Consider the following 23,893-nt stretch of genomic DNA (forward strand, 5'->3'; position numbering starts at 1 on the left):
AAAGGTCATAATTTCCAGTGCATACTTTCTGTTTCTAGAGTTAAGTTCTAGAGATATTCCTTAAATTTCACGTTTTTTTTCAGCCCTCTCTGTGAAATAAAGAGTTCTAGTAACTAATATTTTTTTCCTTGATGGATAAATTGTGGCAAAACAAGATTCAGCGACTAAAAATGTTTAAAACAAACAAGGAAATAAATAAATGAGCTACTTACTCCACATTCTTCGACCAGTCGGGAGGGTTACTAAAAGTCATGAATACACAGTTGGTCAAAATAGTGCACATAATGATCATGCTAAATACTGTAGAGAAGAGTCAAGGGGGAATATATAAAATCTGGTCTGTTTTTTCCTCAGAAAACACACACATTTCACATTGGGTATCCAGAGATCTATAATCAATAACTTGAAAGGAATCAAAGCACAGAAGAGGAGAAAAAGGCAAAGGCAAGGTGATAATGAAATCTGTGGTTTTCACCGTCAACACAGAATGCCACTATGTGTGCCCAACACCTGGCCAGAGAACTGTAGAGGGATGGGGCAGGATGGCCATCCTCCTTCTTTCAAAAAGGCTGTTACTGTTCTCCTTTGGGATAAAACATTTCCCCGTTACCACTTTGCATCTCAACTATGGAATACCTTTGCATGTAGTAACAAAAGTTGTCAGGTAAGAAGATCAATTAAATCTATATTATTTAGTCCTCATTTATTGTTAAGTTAATTATCTTGCATAATGAGTTATTTGAAAATCTACATGTAATGATGTACTTTTTTCCCCAGTCCTTCTAAAGGGTGGAATTGTCTTTGGGGGCAAGGCACCAGCCAATGCAGCCGATGGGCACTGAATATGTCCAACGTGGGAAACCAGCTGTGGCATGTTAAGTAAGGATTTCAAAGATATCTGCACCACCATACTCCTGAGAATTACGTAATGGGGCAAACCCATTTGATCATTCTAAAGCGCCCAGGAATGTGTACGGATAACAAACCATACTGCCATTTCAGTTCGATCCAGGGTCTTTCTCAGCCCTTTCTGTTCTTGTCTATTGAGAAAAATTAAACTGGTTTAGGTCAGTATCAGTTACTCAAACTCTGTCATTTTAACAAGCATGGGAGCCATGTCTCATTTGTTGCTAACTCATTCTCTCTTGTTAATGGCATTTACCATCTTTATTCTACTAGTGGAGTTTTAAAAAGAGAAAATATTTCTTACAGCTGGATTTTTTTTTACATCACTACAGCTGGATTTTTGCTCCATGCTCTTTGGAACTCTTGAAGAGAAAAAGCACTCATCTTCTGATCCAACAGAAAGGGAAGAAGTCCATCGTGAATTATTTATTTCCTTGTAAATCTTCAGATTTCAGAACTATGTTGCTTGTAAACTACAGATTTCAGGACCAGTTTGCTAACTTCTTAGAGTTAATAAAATGTGGTAAAAGCTTACAAAACTGATTTACCAAGTTGCCATTGCTGGTTTCCTCAACTCACTTGGAGGATACAATACTCTTTGAAGCATGGGACTAAGTGCTGTTAAATTAAATGCCAACCATGAAAGTTTAAAGTCACTATGCAATGTTGGTAAACCCATCACGTAATTTTTCATTTGGCACATGCTCTCCTATGTTAATAGGATGTGAAAGTGAGGCCACATGAATAAATTGGCATTTTTTTATTTAAGGGGAATAAAAGATTCAAAGCTATCCTACCAGCTGCACCAAACCTCTGTAACAAGGAGTCTATTTCATCTGAGAACTATCTCAGACACTTTCTAAACTCACTGCTCAATAAATAAAAAAGAATTCAAGACAGATATCGAAAGCATTCATTCAACTATTTGTAACTCAAGAAGTAGCTTTCAAAAAATTCTACTATTGGATCTTAATACATCAACAAGCTGAACAGTCTATCATGCAATGCGATCACTAAAGTCTGAGCACTTAAAGTCAAGACTTCAATAAAAGGTTATCATCTTAATTTGTTCCTCACAGTGATACCAACAAAACTCCAGACTCCCACCATGCCATCCTAAGAAAAAAGAATTTGTCAAAGCTGAGCTTGGGATTTGGCAGGTGTTCACTCTTAAACCTGTGACTAGTGGGAGAGTCAAATACAGTATTAGTAAAAAAACTTAATATACAATTCAGTTGTCAAATATCGGAAACATATACAAGTATCATGCAATTGCTACACTCACTCCATGTTTGTAGAAAAGGATATGAATGTATCAAAATTTTAATAGCTATTCTTCTTATCAGGTTAAAAGGACTTAAAATGTACAAGGCAGGCGTGGCACTAAATCTGAAGAGAGTTTTCCCTCTGTTTAATACTACAAAGGTCTGTGGAGAAAGAAAAAGAGAGAATTTATTAAAGCATGGGTATGAATCACCACATGAAACAACATTTTTCTAGGCAAGAAATAAATAAACTCAAAGGTCCTTACAATTTTTATTTCCCAACTTGATTTTTAAGGCAAGAAACCTTAACACAATATAACTCCCTTTCCCCCACCTCTCTCCCTCTTGCCCTGCCCCAGATTATATTACAAACAGCTGGCATGATCTGAACAATTTTATAGAATAACTTCTTTCTTTCAGAAATAAACCATATGAATTATACCTAAGCTACCTATGCCAGTTAATTAATTTAGAATTCAAATATTGACTGAGCACCTACTATGAGCCAGACAATGTTCTACGTGCTTGGGAATTAATTACCAGTGAACAAGACAGTCCCGGCCTGGAGAGTCTATATACTAATGGGGAAGACAGACAATAAATAAAAACACATAATGAATAAGTAAATTATATAGCATGTGATACACAGAAGGTTAGAAATACTGTGGAAAAAGGAGGAAGACCACGGAAAGGAAGATCAATAGGCTGGGTGCAGTGGCTCAGGCCTGTAATCCTAGCACTTTGGGAGAGACCCCAAGGTGGGAGGATCACTTCAGGCCAGGAGTTTGAGATCAGCCTGAGCAACATAGTGAGACCTCATCTCTACAAAAAATAGAAAAATTAGCCAGGTGTGGTGGTGTGCGCCTGTAGTCCCAGCCACTCGGAAGGCTGAGGTGGGAGGATCACTTGAGCCCAGGAGTTTGAGGCTACAATGCATTACTATTGCACCACTGCACTCCAGCCTGAACGACAAAGAAAGACCCTGTGTCTTAAAAAAAATAATATTGGGGTTAAGATGGGAGAATGGAGAAATGGCGGTGGCGGTTTTAAAGCAGGTGGTCAGGATAAGCCTACTGAAGAGAGATTTGAGCAAAGGCCAGAAGGAAGTGAGAAGTGTTCTCCATTCAACTGATATTTACCTACCAAGTTTGGCTATCTGGCTTTTAAGAGCCTCCAACATCAGCCTTGCTAAAATCATCCAATCCTATTTCCCAACATGCATCTTCCTATTTAGCCAAACTGGTTCATCCACCCAGAACAGGTTAGAGTAATTCATAACTTTGACCTTGTTCACATTGCTCACTCTACCCAGAAAGCCCTGTCTCCTGGATTCAACTGAATTAAAATATTTTTGAGCAACTCTTCTGTGCCAAGCATTGTGCTAAGCTTCCGAGGGACACAAAATTAAATAAAACTGTACTTTTAGGGAAGACATATATGTGAACTAGTGATTATGACACAGGGTAAGCACAAAGCTCAATAACGAAAATATGAAAGGTAGCAGGAGGGGGAGATTTTCTTTCCCTTTGGGTGGGGAATAAAAAGGAGAATGAGCTGGGAGGTGCTCACAAAAGAAGGCAACTAATATTTGGAAGGGATTTTAAAGGATACAGAAGAATTAAGAGAAATTAACTGTGCCGATAAAGGGAGAAGGGATGGCAGGGAAAGGGAACAACACAGCATGTACAAAAGAACCAGAGCACGTAACTGCGGGCTGTTTTCATGGAACTGACAAGTAATTCAGTGTTGATGGAGAACAGAATAGGGAAGGGGGAGAGCAGACTGTGACGCTGGAGAGGGACACAGGGGCCTACTAGGCTGTGGGTCCCTTGGGAGACAGGCCAGTGGCAAATACACAGCTCTAGTACCTCACTGTGTAAGTGAGAGCAAATGGCCATTTAAAAATAGTCATTTTAAGTAGTTTTTAATTTTTAAAATTTAGAGTAATATGCACTTTTTTAAAAAAAAAAAGAACTTCGTTCTTTTTTTCTTAGTTCCACCCCATTACCCAATGATAACCTTTGATGCTAGTTTTTTGTATATCCTTTCAGAAATTTTCTTTGTAAATACAGGCATACATACGCCCTTAAAAAGTCTCTCTCTCAAATGGGATTGTTCTATAAATACTTTTCTGTACCTTGTATTAAAAAAATGAGCCCCCACAAAGAAAAGCCCAGGACCAGATGGTTTCACTGATGAATTCTACCAAATGTTTAAAGATGAATTAAACAAATTCTCCCACAAAATAGAAGGGAACATTTCTCAACTCATTCTATAAGGCCGGTGTTACCGTGATACAAAACCAGACAAAGACATCACAAGAAAAGAAAACTCTAGACTAATATCCCTTATGAATATAGACACAAAAAACCTCAACAAAAATACCAGCAAACCAAATCCAGCAGCATATAAAAAGGATTTTAGACCACGACCAAGTGGGATTTATCCCAGAAATGCAAAGATGGCTTAGCATAAAAACCAACCAATGTAATACAACATATTAATAAAATAAAGGAGAAAACCCACATGACCATCTTAAAAGGTGCGGAAAAAGCATTTGACAAAATCCAACATCTTTTCGTGATAAATAAAAACACACAACAACTACAAATATTAATAGAAGAGAGCTTCCGTAATCTGACAAAGGTCATCTATGAAAAACCCCACAGCTAACACCATACTTTTTTAAAACTCCATCCTCTACAACTAGATTTTAAGTTATTTGAAGGAAGAAACCACTCTTACACTTCCTCTCACAGTTCCAACATAATGCTCAGCTCCCATGCTTCCAATAAATAGTTGTTGGCAGATTTTTTTTTTTTTTAAATTCTTTTCTCCTTATCTTCTATACCTTCCTTTCCTAATCTGCCAGAGCCATGCTATTCTCTTCCCAGTGGAAAAGCAATGCTGGTATTGAGCCCTATGCATTCTGGAAACATGCACTGCACCATCCCTAGTGTTTCATACTGTGCTGTGATGATATTCTTCCTGTACTAGAGTGCACTGGTTCTGGTGGGGAATGCTGCAGAGGATACCTAATCCCAAAAGCAAGAGGAAGTAGTAGACCTGAGGTTAGCCTGAAACAGGTTAAGGGCCAACCTTCGGCCTTTCCATATCTTGACTTCCCGAAGAAACAAACAGCCCAAGACTTCCCCAAAACTTCCTCTCTGAAGTACTTGTACCCCTCTGCATTTCTATAGCAACTCCCTCTATGAAAATGCCAGGCCTTTTAAACAACCTCCTCATTCAACCTCATAAGATTCCCGTGAAGTGTGGGTGAAGGAGGGATTATTATCCTCTATGCATTTTACAAAAGCTCAGGAGAGGGACACCACCTATCAAAGGTCATGTAGCAAAACGTAGGGGAATATTATGCTGAGCTTACAGCCTCTCTACAGCTTCTACTGTGCCAGACTGGGATGCAGTTTAGCGGCAACATAGCAGAGAATGAAGCTGGTGTAGGGGATGCATTCTCTAGTGAATGAGAAATTTGAGCCCCTGGGGTACAACATAAAGCAACAATGAAAGAAGCACTGGCCCATGTCTCAGGACCTAAAAACCACCAGACCAGGCCTTTACAAAATCACCTACCTGCCTTAGGATATGGGCAATGGGATTTTAAAAAGTAAGGTACTCTGTATCTTCCATTTCTCTTGTCTCTTAGTTTGGTTATGATGGAAATATAGGTTGAGAGCTACCATGGGGGGTATTTCCTATCACCGAATCAGCACCCGCAGCACCTGGCATATGCCAGGTGCTCAATAAATGTCTGTTGATTGATTAACGAACAAATGTTCGTGTTGACTGAAGCGAGGGAAAAGAAGAGGAAAAAGAAAAGGAAGACATTGGGAAATTGAAATTGTTACACCTTGGTTGAAGAAAAACTAAGCGGTAGCTAAGATTGTGAATTAGTATCAGTGATGGGTTGGCAAGTGGGAGACCAATGATCCTGAGGGAAACTAAGTACCTTTAGTGTATTTTAAAACTATGATTTCATAAGTAGAAAGGCTCTATTAAAGACATTTTATGTGTGAAGTAGAAATGTCATAATTAATTTGGGTACTGAAGGCTGCACATAGAATAAAAATCATTTATCATCATCTCTCTCTAAATATTTACATCCTATATCTTCATCAAGTATAAAAACAGGGGATCATTTTTTCTATTCAAAGAGAAATATCTAGTCCACACTAAATCTCCTGAAATGAAGGTGAATCCCCTATACTTTTAGTAGAAAGCTGCATTACCATAAATCATACTTTATTGTTAAAATAGATTTACAGATAATTTACATGCAGATTTTCATAAATCTTTTGCATTAAGCAAGATGGTGTCTGGACCAACACAAGTACTTAAAGCTTAGGGATTTTGCTTCTAACACTGCTGTCTGCAGTGCTTATATGAGAGAGAGAGTAATGTATGCCCAGCGCCAGCAAGCCTTATCTGTAGAGGAACACGTAGTAAACAGGTAGTAAATGTTGGGAGCCTTGTAGGCTTTGTGGGTTTTGTACAGTCTCTGTTAAAACCTCTCAACTCTGTCACTGTGGTGCAAAAGTAGCCACACACAACATGTAAATAAGAGTGGCTGTGTTCTGATAAAACTTTATGGACACAGAAATTTAAATTTCATACAATTTCCACATGTCCAACCATTAAGAATGTAAAAGCCATTCTTAGCCCGCGGGCCATACAAAAACAGATGGCAGAGCTGATCTGGCCCACAGGATACACTAATACTAGTTCCTGACTAAGGCCAGACTAGTCACATAACAACCATCTGAGTAGCTTTTTTAAAAAATGCAGATTCATAAGTCCCACCTCTAGAAGTTCTGATTAAATAAGTCTGCAGAGGAATCCAGGAATCTGTGCTCACAAGGCTTTGGGAGCCACCAGATCATCTCTGAGGTCACGTCCTAAAGCATTGGGTTCTCCTTCACCTGCCTCTACCTAGCTTGTGGCCTAATGAGCCAATGCATCTCTCTGGATCTCATTTCCCTCATCTATAAAATAAGAGAGGGCTGCCTGATGGGCGTGCCCAGGACCTTTCCAGCTCTGATACCTGCAGTTCTATGATTTAGAAACTTCACAGAGCATCCAAGATTAAGTACAACAAAGCAGAAAATCATACTTTCAAGGAGAAAGCATATTATTATTTATTCTTTCACATTATATCTTGGTTTATATCCCTCAAGTTCAAATCTGTGAAGTCCAATGTCCACAGTGCTTGACAGTAACTACCTGGCAACCGTAATGACGTCAGCAGGGGGCAGCACGGAGCAGTTCCATGCAGAACTGTATCATATAATGCTTTGCACCCCCGCCCCCAGCACTGTCTCCCCCTACTTTTATCCCATCTGAGCAGAACAGTGAATATGGGAGAGAGAATGAACAGGGATGACTGGTGATAGGGTGGCTTTTTAAAAATATAGATATAAATAAATTTTTTGAACGGCTGATTAAACCTCTGTAATTCCAGTTAAGCTGCTGGTGGGAATCCACAAAATGACATTCACTGTCTCTCTCTCTCTTTTTTTTTTGAGACAGAGTCTCACTCTGCTGCCTGGGCTAGAATGCCATGGCGTCAGCCTAGCTCACAGCAACCTCAAACTCTTGGGCTTAAGCAATCCTTCTGTCTCAGCCTCCCGGGTAGCTGGGACTACAAGCACACACCACCATGCCCAGCTAATTTTTTCTATTTTTAGTTGTTTGGCTAATTTCTTTCTATTTTTAGTAGAGATGGGGTCTTGCTCTTCCTCAGGCTGGTCTCGAACTCCTGAGCTCAAGCAGTCCTTCTGCCTCGGCCTCCCAGAGTGCTAGGATTACAGGCATGAGCCACACCGTGCCTGGCCTCATTGTCTCTTGTTCAACACTGTGCTCCGATGCCAGATCATTCAAAGCCCAAATGGAGTACGAAGGACAGCAAGCTTTGGATTTTTATGAGACTACTTCTTAAGTAACAATCACTTGGTGCTCATGAAATCCAATAATATTTCACCTAATCTGTCTTAAATTAGATCTTTGTGAAGTAAACGAGTTAAAAGGGAAGGGGAAATATTAGGTTACAACAGCCTCTGAATGTGTTTGAGCACAAGGCCCATTAAGAGTGGTAGAACAGCTCTTAACAAGATATGGCATGGAGTATTAATAAATGTGTCATGCCGGCATAAAATGAGCCTCCTGAAAAGCACAGGCTTTTCATTTCTAATTAGCAGTGCGGGGCTTGGAGCACATAATGTGGGAGTAGTGCCATTACTAACTCAGGGTAAGATGTCTTCTCTTTGGGGCCCACAATTTGGGGAAGGGACATTGTACAAGGCCAAGTATAAGCACATTCATATACATACCAAACAAATCCTAGCATACTGTAAATGCAATACAATAAACCGTTATCACAGTACTGCAGTGCAGCCAACTTATGAGCATATCCCCACCCCCACCCCAAGATTGGAATAATTTTTTTAGCCATGCAAAAAGTATAAATTAAAATAAAGGACGTGTAAATATGAAAGAACATTACATAGAAGAGTACTCAGTGCAGGGATGGAGTATATCACAGAGCAGAAAGCTTCTATTATTATAGCCCCTGCTTTGCTGTGGGACACTCTGGCTTATTATCCAGCCCTTGGTTTGCTGTGGGATACTCTGGTTTATTATCCAGCCCTCGGTTTGCTGTGGGACACTCAACCAGGTCCTCCCGCTCCTGAGAGGTCATCATCTCAATCAGGACAAAGGTAATCTGCAGGCATCTGATGACCTTCTGGCTATAATGAACACTGAGGGGCTCAGAGATTTAGCTAATCTACAAGAAGGTAGTTAGGAGCCAATATCCTTTGAGTCCATCTGGTTATAACTGTTACTGGCACTGACTCATGACTGCCCCCAAGTCTGGACCCTAAATCTTAACTGTTTTTATCTCTGGAACTATCTGACTCTTTTGTTTTCAGCTGACTTCTCTGGCCTTAAATTCTTGCCTGCCTAAACCTAATATATATACCTATTCTCCCAGACTTATGTGCCTCTTCTGAACTAGGCAACTGGCCAGTTGTCCACTAATCAACAGCAATCTGGTGTTCACTTCTGAATTACTATGTATACAGCCAATATAGCAGGCAACAAACAAGTGACTTTTTAAAATTTTCCTGTTTTAATAAAGGAAAATATAATGTAGAATCTAAAAAGATCAGGCTAGGAAGTTGTTCAGAAATAAATGACTATACCATGTTAAAGAGTCCTGATGTCTTTAACGCTAATCTGCCTAACAGATTTCTCAAGTAAAATCACAATACAAGTTATAGATCCCTAATATGCCCCAGGAAAGGCTCCAGCAAAGGCACAACTGGATTGCATTTCTAGAATACCTGTATCCTGGTACTACCCAGCTGCCCTTAGAAATACTGAATGAATGCAGGACATGAGGACACAGGCAAAAATCTTTTTCCCTAGGCTTGTACCTCTGTTTGGACAGTATGAATACTTAGAGCCACCATCTTCCAAGACTCTATGCTACTGCACTGAGAACTGAGCAAAAGAGACCTCTACATCCCATATTTTAAAAATTCCTTTTTAGTCACTGATAATTTTATTTATGAGTCTATTTGAAGAAATAATATTCAACATTTACTACGCATTTACTATGTGGCAGGCACCCTACTAAGACACTTTACACAACAATCGTCTCATAGCAACCACTTTATCAGGTAGGTACTATGTTATAGATGATAGAATTGAGGGAGAGAGGTTAAATAACTTGCTCAAGACCACAAAGCTGTTAAATGGAGAAATTTACTATTGAACAAAGGCAGTCTAACTACAAAGCTTATACTCTTAATTATTGTGCCATACTACAATTTTTAAAAGCTTCAAAACTATTAATCAAATCTAACTCTTCATTTTACAGGTAAGAAACCAAGCACAAAGTACTCTGCCTAAACTAAGGTCACAGAGCTAGTGAGCAGGAGGAGTGGGAAAGTTACTAAGGTCTAGTCCCGAACTCTTTTTACCACACCAGGTTATCAGGTCCAACCCTTAGATCAATGAAGAGTCTCTTCTACTTAATCCCTCTAACTCTCACAAAAACGAAAACCCCCTGCATGTGCCTCCGAGATCACAGCAGCTGTTGATGGTCTTTTTCCCAGGTTAAGCTTGATAAAGACAATGCTAGCACCACATGTGTCTGTGGCTTTAGTTTTCCAGGTGCTTCTGCATACACCTTCTCATTTGGTTTGACCTTGTAACCCCATGCCCTCCAACCCACATTTGGAGCAGCTGACATCCTTTCCGCCAACATCGTGGTCACAGGAAGCCACACCTGGCAGAACAGCAGCACCATGCACCTGCTTCGCCGCTGAGCCAGCACGATGCTGCTCCCCAGGGCAGAGCAGGTCTGAACCTCCTCCACGGCTACTCTTCCTCACTGTCCTTCAATATGAATTTGCCTTTGATCCTCCTCCTCTTTACCCTCTTAGGGAGCACAGACTGCAGCTGCTCTAGGGTAGAGCAAAATGCAGGCTTATTATGTAAAGCACATTAACCCTTCTCTTTACTGAATTCATATTCTATAATCTACTCTCACTCTTCTCTCTTAGAAAGCAGCAGAGCAGAGTGGTTTAGAGTTTTTGAGGCCAGATAGACCTGGATTCAAGACCCAGCTCTGCTGCTTATTAGCCATCACAATCTTAGACAACTTACTTAAGGTTACTAAGGTTCAGTTTTCTTATTGATAAAATAGGAATAATGATAAATAGTACCTACTTTATCAGGTTGTTGTGAGGATTAAATGAAAGATCACAAGAAGTCCTTCACAGAGTGGCTGGCACAGAATAAACACTCAATAAATGTGGTTATGATGCTGCTGCTGCCACCACACACTATGGCTGCTCCTGCTCTTTGGCTCTAAACATGGGGTGGCCATTAGAAGACTCTAAGGGCTGACATTCATGTTAATTAGTATTCACACACTTGGCACAAGCCAGCAGGATACTTGTACACAAGCCAGAGCAAGAGTTCAGAGTAGCTGCCAGGCTGCACTGGCTCAAAACCCAGAGGTTATTTTAGACCTGGGAACTCTGACGGTGGGAGAAAACAAAAACTCCTTAGTATACAGACACTGGGCTCCAACCTGCCTCTCAAGCTTTATCTCCTGTCTTACCAAACCACACTCCCCTATGCTCTGGTCACAACTAAAGTCAGTATTTTAAACAATTCAGACTTTTTCACGTTTCTCAGCCTTTGCATGTACTGTTCTTCATACCTGAACATAAATACCTGTATGTATTGTTTCTTCTCTTCTCTGACAGGTAAAAATTTTTTTTAAGGTCCAGCTCAAACATTTAAGCCCATTCAACTCTCTCAAACAGGATTAGCCTAACCTCCTATATATCCCCACAACACTTGTACTTACTTCTATGAGCGCAGTTAACACAGAATATTGTCATCTTTGTTTACATATCAGTCTCTCTCACTGGACCCTGAGATCCATAAAGCGCAGGAGTTTATCTTCCATCTGCTGTTACTTTCTCAGCTTAGCAAGCACACCATATAATATGATGCCTATCTGGCACAAGGTAGATAGTTCATACATATTTGATGAATGTACGAATGAATCTCTTAGACATGAAGAAATGATATAGCTAAAATTAACTAATCTATAACCATTATATGTATAATATATCCAGCTTTCTGCTAGGTGCCCAACTGAAACTATATGGTCACCTTTTCTATCTCTTAGCTCATCTACCCATAAAAATTCATTAATTTTAGTTTGAAAAGTCCTCTCACTCTTTCTATGCCACAGATACCATGCTGAAGATATGATATGAAACAAATGAACTAAAAAAAAAAAACCCAATATACAGTTGTTTCTCAATATCCAGGGGGATTGGTTCCAGGATTCCCACAAATACCAAAATCTACAGATGCTCGATCCCTGATATAAAATGGTTTAATATTTGCATATTACCTATGCAAATCCTTCCATATACTTAGTTAATTATTTTTGAGACAGAGTCTCGCTCTGTCACCCTGGGTAGAGTGCAGTGACATCATCGTAGCTCACTGCAACCACAATCTCCTGGGCTCAAGTGATCCTCCTTCCCTCAGCCTCCTGAGTAGCTGGGACAGCTATGACACCTGGCTAATTTTTCTATTTTTACTAGAGATGGGGTCTCACTCTTTTTCACTCAGGCTGGTCTCAAACTACTGAGCTCAAGTGATCCTCCCACCTCCAGCCTCCCAGAGTGCTAGGATTACAGGCATGAGCCACCAAACCTGGCTCTTTCTATATACTTTAAATCATCTCCACATTACTTATAATACCTAATACAAATGTATTTTTGTAAACATGTAAATGCTACGTAAATTCCTGTTGTAATGTTTTGGGAATAATGACAAGAAAAAAAGTCCGTACATGTTCAGTACAGACATGTTTCCTTTTTTCCTAAATATTTTCAAGCTGAGGTTGGTTGACTCCATGAATGCAGAATGCACAGATACAGAGAGCTCACTGTACTCATTCTGTATTGAGGCAAAGCAAAATCATAGAAAACTCTCTAAAAATAATAGTGGGAAACAAAAACAAAAAACCATTCTGCAATAAAGTCTACAGAGACAGCATGGCATGGGAGAAAGACCACAAAGGCTGCATTCAAACATCCCTGGAACTGAAACCTGGCTGTACTGAGATTTCCCTAACACTAGATCCTCAGGGACTGTAGAAAATGGGAAGTCAATAATGATACCCAGAATCTTGGTGATGCCATCAACTAGGATAGCAGAGAAAAGAGGATAAGCAAGTTTAAGGGGAAGAAAATGAGTTCAATTTTGAACACACTGAGTTATCTGTGGGAAATCCAGAGAGAGAAGACTGGCAATGTGTTGAATATTTAAGGAACATTCCAGGCTGCAGCTATCGAGTCAGGAGTCCCGCTACAGAGAGCCTGGATGAAATCACCCAGGGACACCATGCCAAATGAGAGGAGCATGGGCCAAGGATTGAGTGAGGGGGAATATTAACATTTAAGAGAAAGGTGGAAGAAATGAAAGAGAAAGAGAAGGAAGAATCTGAGATATAAGGAAAATTAGACCAAGGAAGTAAAGAGCTGCAAGAACCGGCACAATTCACAGTGTCAAATACAGCAGAGGTTAGTGAGATAAGAACTTAAAAAATATCTTAGACTTGGCAATTTGAGACCTTATTGGGAAGATCTTAAGAATGTCATGAGAGAGGTGAGGATGCAATCAGGGTGCAAGGTTGAAGGAGCAGGGTGGGAGATATGTAGGTGGTAAGTAAAGGCTCCTCTTTACAAGTTTCAATGGCATGAGAAGAGATTAGACTAGCTAAGGATACGAAGTCAAGGCTCTGAATATGTTTATAGGCTGAGGGAAAGGAATGAATATGGGAAGGAAAAGAGAAAGGATAACCAAAAGCATGAAGTTCCGGAGGAGGTAGAAAGGCGCAGGGGAGAGGGATTGATCTCAAACTGTAGATAGGGCACCCTGTCCTCTGAAATTAGAGGAATCTTTTATTCCAACTTGGTTCCATAGGCCAAACTTTGTACCCTCAACAAAGTGTCTGGAATAGGAGTGCATCCTCAGTGCTTATATCAAAAATTCTACTGGTAGAATCAGAGTTGGCAGAAATTGTCATACAGTGGGACAATTCTAATCTTAAATTGTGTCAGACAAGGTTATATGTAAAGAAATATTTACAACTTGTTTGTGAATTTTGAAATAGTGAGAGAAATATCCCTGTTTAATGACACAGTCTTATTCTCCTGAAGAAAAGACTTAAAATATGTTTAATTATTCTCAGAAGGTGATCAATATCATTGTAATCCTGGGACATTCTCTAACATTTAAAAGGTCATTATTAACCCCCATTCAACAGGTCAATTTTTATTAGGATAAGAAGATTTCACAATTCACACTCTGGGGAAACAAACAGAGACTAGTTCCTACAATTACCGATCAGTGGAATTTTATGGCTGAGGTGATTAGCTAATAACACACATCCTAGAGTACAGGTAAAAGCTGTCTCTTACATACTACATGGCTCAGAACTGTGGAATCACAACTTAGTGATTTAGGCACCCCTATAGCTCACACTAATGCTAAAATATATTGGGCTCCTGCCTGTGTAAAAATCCAACACTGGCCAACTCTCTTAACAGAGCGACAACACTGGCTTTTAAACAACTGAGAATATCTGCATTATGGGTCCTTTTAAAGATTATAATTTAGTACTTGCTAAAGACCTATTTAAGATACTGAATATTTGAGAGAACATGTAACCTTTGAGTCTTCTAGATTCTCCAAGTTTGGTCTAAACTATTAATAGCTGGACCATATTATCTCTATTAATGCATGTATCATTATCATTATCAAGTAAAGACCAAACTTCTAGCAGTCTAAGCCCCCTCTGCCTTGGCTCCAACTCCCCTCTCCCAGCCATACCTCCCTCTGCTCCTTGGCTACTTCCCCACATTGCAAGCAAACTAGATGAGCTGGCTTTTTCTTTCATGTCCTACACTCTTCTCTCTGAGCCTCTGTTCATGCGTAGTTCTGCCTAGAATGTGAGTCTGTCCCTCCTTTCTAAAATACCACTCTCTAAAGTCTAGGAGCCGTTATAAAAAATTTAAAAAAATAAAATAAAATCCAAGGCCTAATTCAAATACTCCTCTTATTATGAAATCATCCTGGGGCCCTCTTGTCAAAAGTGATATCACACTATATGCTACCATGTTATAAGTTACTTAGGGGTAAAGAATGGACTTTAATCTTTGTTTCCTTCAAGAGAACAGTATGCCTCACATACAGGAAGTACTCAAGAAATATTTGTTGAATAAAGTAATCACATTTTATACGAGGCGACCCAAACTGGTACATATTCTATACCAGTTTCTCTCTTTTCCCTTAAAGTCAGTTCATATAGGGAGGGCAACATAATTGACACAGCTGAGAAAAATAAAAACACTTAATAACAATGGACATGACCGAAGGACTTAGAATATTCAGGAAATAACATCTTTTGTATGATACTCACTTGTCATCAATAAACTAGGAAGAGATTCAAGCAGTAGGTAGAGGTTGCTACCTAATGACCTTTTATAAAGTCCTTTCTAATTCTAAGGTTTCACAAGAGGAGTGACAAGACTGGTGGCATTTAACAACAGTTACCCAGTCCTCTGAAAATATCTCTAAAATATCAGAAAACCTATTTCCTGATCCAACTCCTCAACTCTTAAATGAAACTAATTCTTTGAAAAAGGAAGAAATATTGGTAATCAGCCTTTTTTCCCCTAGAGTTTAGTTCATTTTGGAAGACAGGAAAATTTTTCATTGGGAAAAAAATCATAATGTCACCTTTCATGTCCACAGCACTTAGAAAAGCAATATTTTCATATGCATTATCTCAGAAGATTAATTAATTCATTCAACAGATACTGACTGTGTGCTTACTATAGGGCAGGCACTGCTTCAGTTGATGATACAAGAAGATGAATAATAAACAAATAAGTATATTATATGTCAGGTGTTAAGTGCTACAGAGAAAAATGAAGTAGGGTTGGGGCAATAGGCTGTTTTGTTTTACACAGAGTAGTCTAGAAATGGTCTTTACAACAACCCTGTAAAATACATGCGATATTAGCTATTAGCATAATCTTCATTTTCTAGATTGGGGAAATTGAAACCCTAAATGGTGAAATGGCATGCCTTGAGATCACCTTGAATTAGATGGGGATGGGATCGGAAAAAAGATTTCCCAACTCTTGATCTATTGCTAGGGCTATGAAAGAGGAACCCGATTTAGGAATGCTTAATTAAATCCCTTTCCCTCTAGGTAACCATACTTGGAACATGGATAAGAATCCACACATGCCCATCAGTAATCCATCCCCTGCCCCCCAATGGCTCACAAGCACTTGCCTCAATTTGCTTCGGTAAAAAAAATAACCGAAACATCATTTTGTTTTCTTATATCGTTGGGAAAAAAATTTTTAACAAAATAAATCAAAGTATTAAAATATGTAGTTTTTATTTAAAACAGAAAGCAGCATCTAGGCTTATTGTGCAAAAGCAGGCAACAACTGATTAGTAATCACACCTAATTGAACACAAATCTTCCTTTAACAGATTATCTCTATCTTGCATACCTGTTGAAAGTGTGTCAAAATACACTTGCCAAGGATTTTCCACGAGGGGCTCATAGGAGAGTGAGAGATAGAGATAGAGAGAGAGAGGAAGAGAGTGTGTATCACTTAAAAGTTCTTCATTTGAGGAAGCTGATGGCACTAATATAGTGAGGTAAGGAGAAAATAAACATTGTTGGGGAAATAAACATTGTTGTGCCCTCTCACACCTAACCTGAGTAAAACCTGAAACCAACTTCTTATCCTAGGTGGGACTGAAGATCTTACTGTATTATAAAAATTCAGGAGAAGCAATCAGTTCTGGTATAGGAGACTCAAGTTAGGCTGTAAGGCAAGAGGCCTCTGGGCTGGGCCTAGACAAATGGGTAGAATATCAAAAGGTCAAGAGGGGATGGAGATCAGAAGGGGAGGGGTGTGACACTAAGGAAACAAAGTAGTTTGCCACAGCTAAAACACAATATGTGATAGGCAAAAGTGTGAAATACAACTAGAAAGATACATTATAGATATAGGTCCAACTGTATTTTGCAAATATTATACGTAAGGAAATTGAAGTAATTTTGCCAAGGGACAACAAGAGGCAAAGCTGGAACTAAAATCAAGGTTTTATATTCCCAGTTAGGTGCTTTTTCCACCACAATCACACCCGCATAATGATGTTTTGGTCAAAGATGGACTGCATATTTGACAGTAGTCCCATAAGATTACAATGGGGCTGAAAAATTCCTATCACTTAGTGACCTTGTAAGCCACCGTAATGTCATGGCTGTGACGCAATGCACTACCTTTTCCACACTTAGATATATTTAGATACCAAATACTTAGCATTACAATTGCCTACAGCACTCAGTACAGTAACATGCTGTACAGGTTTGTAGCCTAGGAGCAATAGGCTATCCCATACAACCTAGGTGTGTAGTGGTCTATACCATCTAGGTTTGTGTAAGTGCACTCTGTGATGCTCTTATACAAGAACAAAATGGCCTGACAATACATTTTTCAGAATGCATCCTGTTGTTAAGTGATACATGACTATATACCATTCTGCTGTTGGCTGGGGATGGACTGTGGTAGGTGGGAAGTAATCTTCTTTTAAAAAGTAACAATAGGTGGAGAGGTTAAGTAAATTGCCTCAAGGTCACATGTCCAGCTGAACGATCGCAGCACACAATGAGGCCAAGTACCTGGGATAGCTTGTCTAGGGCTACTTGACAACTTGGAGCTCCTTCACTGGAGAAGATACAATACTGGGGCTAACATGAATACCATCCTCCCCCCAGAAGCACTGTACTATTTAGGACCTGTCCTATAAACCACAGGGATTATCAGGGATGTAAATGAAAAAGGAGCTTATTTTTCTTTCTATATGTTGCCTGTCCAGTTTCAGAAGAACTGAGCCAACTGAGGCTGAAGATTACTTAATGAAAACTGAGAAAAGGGGAACTAGAAATATGTTCTAATGAATATAGAGTTAGGAGACAAGAGTTCTAGTCTTGGTTCTATTACCAACAGTGTTGGCTTTTGACAAAGTATGTACTTCACCTCATAAAATTTATAAAACGAAGAGGCTGAACTAGATGATGTCTGAGGCTACCAAATTATAATTTTCTACAATTCTAAGTGGATTCCACTTTGCAGGAAAAGGTACATATGAAAAGTTGAAGGTAAACTGAACTTTGGGAAGCCATATATATTTTTTTATTTTATTTATTTTATTTTATTTTATTTTTGAGACAGAGTCTCGCTTTGTTGCCCAGGCTAGAATGAGTGCCGTGGCGTCAGCCTAGCTCACAGCAACCTCAGACTCCTCGGCTTAAGCGATCCTACTGCCTCAGCCTCCCGAGTAGCTGTGACTACAGGCATGCGCCACTATGCCCGGCTAAGTTTTTCTATATAGATTTTTAGTTGGCCATATAATTTCTTTCTATTTTTAGTAAAGACGGGGTCTCGCTCTTGCTCAGGCTGGTCTTGAACTCCTGACCTTGAGCGATCCACCCGCCTCGGCCTCCCAGAGTGCTAGGATTACAGGCGTGAGCCACCGCACCCGGCCCCTATATTTTTTTAATGCAATACGAATGTGCCCTATTTAAAGACACATCAATCAATCCTATAATCTGGATTTCTGTTTATAGGACTTTCTTATAGGAGGGTATACCCATTAAATAAAAGGGACACATATATCATTTGTCAGTTCTAAGAAATGGGAAAGGGATAGAAGTCAACTCTGAAGGCCTTCTTTCATCTTAATCCACAGAGTTGCTTGCTGCCCACTTAAGTAATTGTATCAGGAATATATATGGCCATTTAAAATTCAACAAAAATTAATTTAAAATTAAGCATTGGAGACTAATTTTTGTAGTGAAGATAAAGAAACACTTTCAGCAATACAGAAAAAGTCCTTAATTTTTCACTAAAAATCACTTAAAAAGCAGTGGAGGGGGAGAAATGAATTGACAATTAACATCGATAAAACTTAAGATTCCATAGTATAAAAGAAGAAAAATAAATAACAAAATTAAGACTTCAATAGGCTTAAGAAAACAGTAGGAAGAAAACCAAGAATAAAGGTTTTTAGGAGAGTTCAAGTTCCTTAAAATACATTTTTGTTTGCTTGCATACATATAAATTCTGGAAGATACTACTATCAGTGGTTACCTGTGTAGGAGACAGGAAGTGGGCAGATGTAAAAGGGAAACTTTTTACCAAATACTTTTAAATTTTTAACCATGAAAATGTATTACCTATTTTATAAATTAAATAAATAAAAATTTTAAATGTTCCTTAAATTCAATTATTTGTAACAAATAGTTGAAAAACAATAAAGCCAATGAAAGGAGACATTAGAACAAAATACCAAGAGGCAAAGAAAATGTAAAGTTGTAGCATTAAGAGGTCTGAGGCAATTCAGAGAGGATGATCCAGGTTGTTGGCAGCGACCAGCTGGAGAGATCAGTGTGAAACCCAACAAGGACTTCAGAAGCTTACGAGAGCCAAACTAGCACCAGCTGGAATAAACAACAGTATCTTCAAAATGTGATATGTAATTTTTAGGGCCCTATGTCCCTTGGGAATGTGAAATCCACAATGGGATGAAACCAGAACTTTACTAACAGAAAACTAGTTCTCTCTTACCCCAAAAAAGAAAGAGGGAAGGAAATGAGAAACAAGTTTCTATGATAGTCACAGAGATGATTAACCACTTAGAAAACAAGACCTATGAGGAAAAGATAAAGGATTCCACTTGTATCATTTAACAAAGAAAAGAGATTCTATTTTGCCAGAAATTATTTAAGGCAGCCCTTGAAAAACAAACAGAAAGGAATGTCCTCTTAAAGTCATTTCTACCCTTATAATTTTTTGATTTGTGGGTTAATTCCCAGTGTGCTTTCTTGAAGGAGCGGCCTTGCTAATTTAGCCCAGTAAAAAGCCTAGTTAGTAAGAAGTCAAAGGGTTAAAATATACTATTCTGGCATACAGACTATTTGAGTTAAGACATTTGAAAAACAGCAGGTGCAAAAAAATCATTCTGACCTTCTTGTTGTTTCTTAAGAGCAGAAGATGAAATTCCCATGTGAAAGACACTCTCTGTATTAGAAGGAAAAGCAACATCTTTATCTTCAAGGACTAGAAAGTGAGACTGAGAGAATACTGTATTCTAATACCTTGTTAGAATATCTCTGATCTTTTAAGCCTCCTCAAGTAATTTAGTTGCTTCTTCACACCTTACGATTTTTTGTCCAATTCAGTATATAAGTCACTGACTATTACTGCTTCTTCTTTGGATCTTCACTTCTTTATAAGGGCTCCCATGCCACGTAAAGCTTGCACTATGCTTTTCTCCTGTTAATCTATGCTATGTCAATTTAATTCCCAGACCCAACTGGGACCCTAAGAGGGTGCTGGTGGAGTTTTTCCACCCCTACGGAAGTATTAGTAATGCCAGTGAAGATCTGCAAGTAAACTTGAGCAAGCATATTATTTTTAATCAACTGAAGAATCCTTCATTTAAAAGTATAATTAATACTTCTGATATGCTAGCAATGCTCTTTGTTGACATGGTGTTAGTCTGTAATCATTTATGTTTTATGAACTTTTCTGCATGGTGGCATATTAAAATTTTTTAAAAAGATTACAAACCAAAATATAATTAAGGTTACCCTTTTCAGGAACAATTTACCCTTGTGGTGAGGCCAAAGGCTAAAGCCAGAGTTTCCAACATGAAGAGCCAGTCTCCTGATGGAGCTCCAACAACAACAGTTTGGCCTATCCAAGGAACGACACCCATCAGGGCCAGAGGCCTGCTCTCTTTGATGAGTCCTCACTCCCAAGCCAGGCCACTGGGATCTGATGCACTGGGAATGGAAGGAAGCTGTCTATAGGGCAGGAACCAGGGGAAAATGTATATGGAGGAAAGGGGGATCTGACAACTAATACCTCTATATATTTTTCATATCTTAAGTCAGGCTTAATAGCGCACTGTCTGCAGAATGGACACGCTTGAAGCTCTGACTCAGGGGGATGGGCGGGACATGGGCAATATATATAACCTGAACTTTTGTACCCCCATAATAAGCTGAAATTAAAAAAAAAAGAAATTTAATTTGCATTTGAGTAAAAAAAAATAGTTTAGGCCCAAAGAGATGAAGTGACTTGCTAAAAGTTATTAATTAGTTTTGAGAAGGTTTTTTGCCTTTATTTATTTCCCCATAAATTATTTGTGGTAGCCTGGGCAACATATTTACTAAAAAAGAAAAATGTAAATAATAAACATGGTGAGTTATGATAGAGTCAGGATTTCTTACTTCCAATCTACTGTTCTTTATATCACATCATGTTTTGTTCCTTAGACTTTCTAGATTCCACCATGGAAGATAAAGACTATAGGTTCTACTTTTTCCTATTATGTCTCTATCCTGAGCTGCAACAGAAGTACATGGATAAAGGACCATTTTGTGTATAGAATGTCTTAATTGCTTTTGTCATCCTGAACTAAAAATGCCTCCACAACTATAGCTAAGTTAAGAGATCTATTGGCCTGGTCTTACTTCTGTTCCATTATTAAGCCAAAGAAGATGAAATTTCTGACAAAACTGAAAGAACGGAAGGCAATTTAGTTAAGGGAAGTTTTGTTAACAAAAGCAGTTTAGTTAAGCTTTGTATTTGTAAATATATAATTACACAAAGCCATTTCCCCCCTCATCCAGAAAAACTTATCCATCTAATTCTTTAAATGATATCTGTCAATGAGGGGTCCCCTAAAACTGTGTCTGATGTCAGTCCTCAGGATTCAATGGCTAACTAGTAGCTGGCGGATCTTCCAGGAGGCTTTGTTTCTCCATTTGTTGCCTTGTTTCAGATGATAATCATGAGAAAGAAACCAAGATTTGCTCAAATATATTTGTTCAGGAAGTTTGAAATCCTTGGCCAAATGAAGATTAATATTTCTTTTACTTGTGCTCCCTACTAGCAAGAATAACAGAACTGACTCTATTGCAAGAATCAGTGTTGCAAGAATCAACCCAGACAACTATGTAACAAGGCCAATGACCTAGAGTCTCTCTTACTGGCCCAGTTTTGTACTCTATTCTATTCCTATCCCCAATAGCTATGATCCAGTGTCACAAAGGGGGCTAAACGAGAACAAATCCATCTTCTCTACCATATTATCAAAAGGCTCTGCTCATGTCACAATAGCAACATCATCTTCATATTTAAAGACAGAATTTTGAATGTGTGTTTGAGAGAGATTCTGCAAGGCTGTACCACCCTTTACTATCCCATCTTTTTTAGACTCTATCAAACAGCCCTATTTCATTTATGTCCTCTTTTTCTGATCTGGCCTAGAGCCAAAAACAGAAGTCTTATTAATAGAGTTGACAATTGCCAAGATCCACAAACGACCCTCAGTATCAATTAAAATGAAAATAATCCCCATAAACCAGAACTGAAACAAAAGGTTAGCTACTTATCCAAACTTTGGCAAAGAGACAGTTCTTTCTCTCCCATCTCCCCCAAGCCTCTTAGGAAACCGGTATCTGCAGCTGCTGCTCCTCCTCCAACTCACTTTCTGTGTCAAATAGTATGGGTCAAAGTCCTCCAGGGGAACTGCAACCAGGCCTTGGGGGATGTCCCCATAGATGAAAGGCAAACTCTTCCCTGCTTCCAGGTCACTGTTTGGCTTGGGCTTGCTGTCCTCATCGTCCTCCCGATGACTGCCATCAGCCTTTGGCGGTTTCTTGAGCTTGCTCTCAGCAATGCGCCTCTCGATGTTTGCCAGCGACTCAGGGGTGAAAGGCTTGAAACTATCAGGGCCTGGTGGTGCGAGCAGCCGCGCTGCCATCTTCTCATCCTGCAGCAGCTTCGTTAGTTATGCTGCGTCCAGGACAGGTCAGCTCTGGAAGAAACAGCAACACAGACAGCATTAATCAATCACTGCTCTAAAAAGAGGCCAGACTAAACCATCTCACTTGCAAGCTTTATTCAGAACCTTTGCAACACACAGTTTCTTCCATGATATGGTTATTTTTCTTTTCAGAAAATCTGTGGCATGAATGGACTAGGTGATGTTCATAGCTACCCCTCAGGGGAATGGTCTGTGAGGCAGATGAAAAGATAGGAATCTCCTGAGTGTCTAGGATTTATTATATGTTTACTTAGATACAACTCACTGTTAGGAACCTCATACAACAAAAAAGATACATTCTATCCCCTCAAGGAACTTCTAAACAAATAAGTCATACTTAATGTTACTCAGTTAGCTCTGGTGTCTCTATACGCTCAAACCACCTTCCTTTCCCAGAGCTCACCCCCCAGAGGAATATTCTTCCTTTCAAGGGCAACACAGGATAAATTGTCACTCTTCTCAAATTTCAGTTTCTGAAAACAAAATAAACCCTTCAAAACTTCGGAGGCACAAAACATAGATAAAGTAGCTTCCATATGCTTCAGTTCTTCTATTTCAAATTATTTTTCAATTCACCAAGTTGTGTAAAATCTATCCAGCATAAAAGCCCAGAAGTATCTTCAACGATGAAGGCTCCTGCCAGGGACAAACACAAAGGACTTCTTCTGTGAAGAGGGCAGATACTGCTCTAAGTACCTCCCTTTTAGCAAAGAGAAAAAGCTAATGGGAGTGGCAACTTAAGGAATTTCCTCTGATGCAACAGCACTGCAGCGCACCACTGCAGGCTGCACAGCAGCAGAAAGGCTGTGTGTGACCCCTGAGGGGCTCAAACCAGGAAGGACCGGGACAGAACAGTCACAAACCAAAATTCCCTTCTCAAAAGAAAACTGAAGTAACGGCATATGACAGCCAATGATTCCTAAGCATTGTATTTGAAAAGCCCGTTTCCATTTGTGTTTATACAGTTTTGGGTTATTTAAATATACACCTTGAAAAGGAGAAATCCTGGTGGCAAAAGTAGCAGTGTTCAGTTATGCTCACAAAAGGACCTGAGCCGGTGAGTCTACTGTGAAAGTCTTAGGGCTTTGCTGGCAGTTCATCGGGTGCTCACGGTGCTGCTTTTTTTTCCTTTAGTTTTGTGAGCGCCACAGGAACAATAAGGAAAAATTTTT

The 23,893-nt window shown here is 39.2% G+C and overlaps 1 protein-coding gene across 1 annotated transcript in view; it reads right to left on the reverse strand.

Moving 5' to 3' along the window:
• Positions 1-22,658, reverse strand: part of SCN8A (sodium voltage-gated channel alpha subunit 8) — a 122,153-nt gene extending 99,495 nt beyond the window's left edge. Inside the window, 3 exon segments of the mRNA XM_045554882.1 lie at positions 213-302; positions 2,215-2,333; positions 22,383-22,658. Coding sequence (XP_045410838.1) covers positions 213-302; positions 2,215-2,333; positions 22,383-22,658 — 485 coding nt within the window.
• Between the last annotated feature and the right edge of the window lie 1,235 nt (positions 22,659-23,893).

This window comes from Lemur catta, chromosome 6 (assembly GCF_020740605.2).
Source record: "Lemur catta isolate mLemCat1 chromosome 6, mLemCat1.pri, whole genome shotgun sequence".
NCBI classification, from domain to species: Eukaryota; Metazoa; Chordata; class Mammalia; order Primates; family Lemuridae; genus Lemur; species Lemur catta.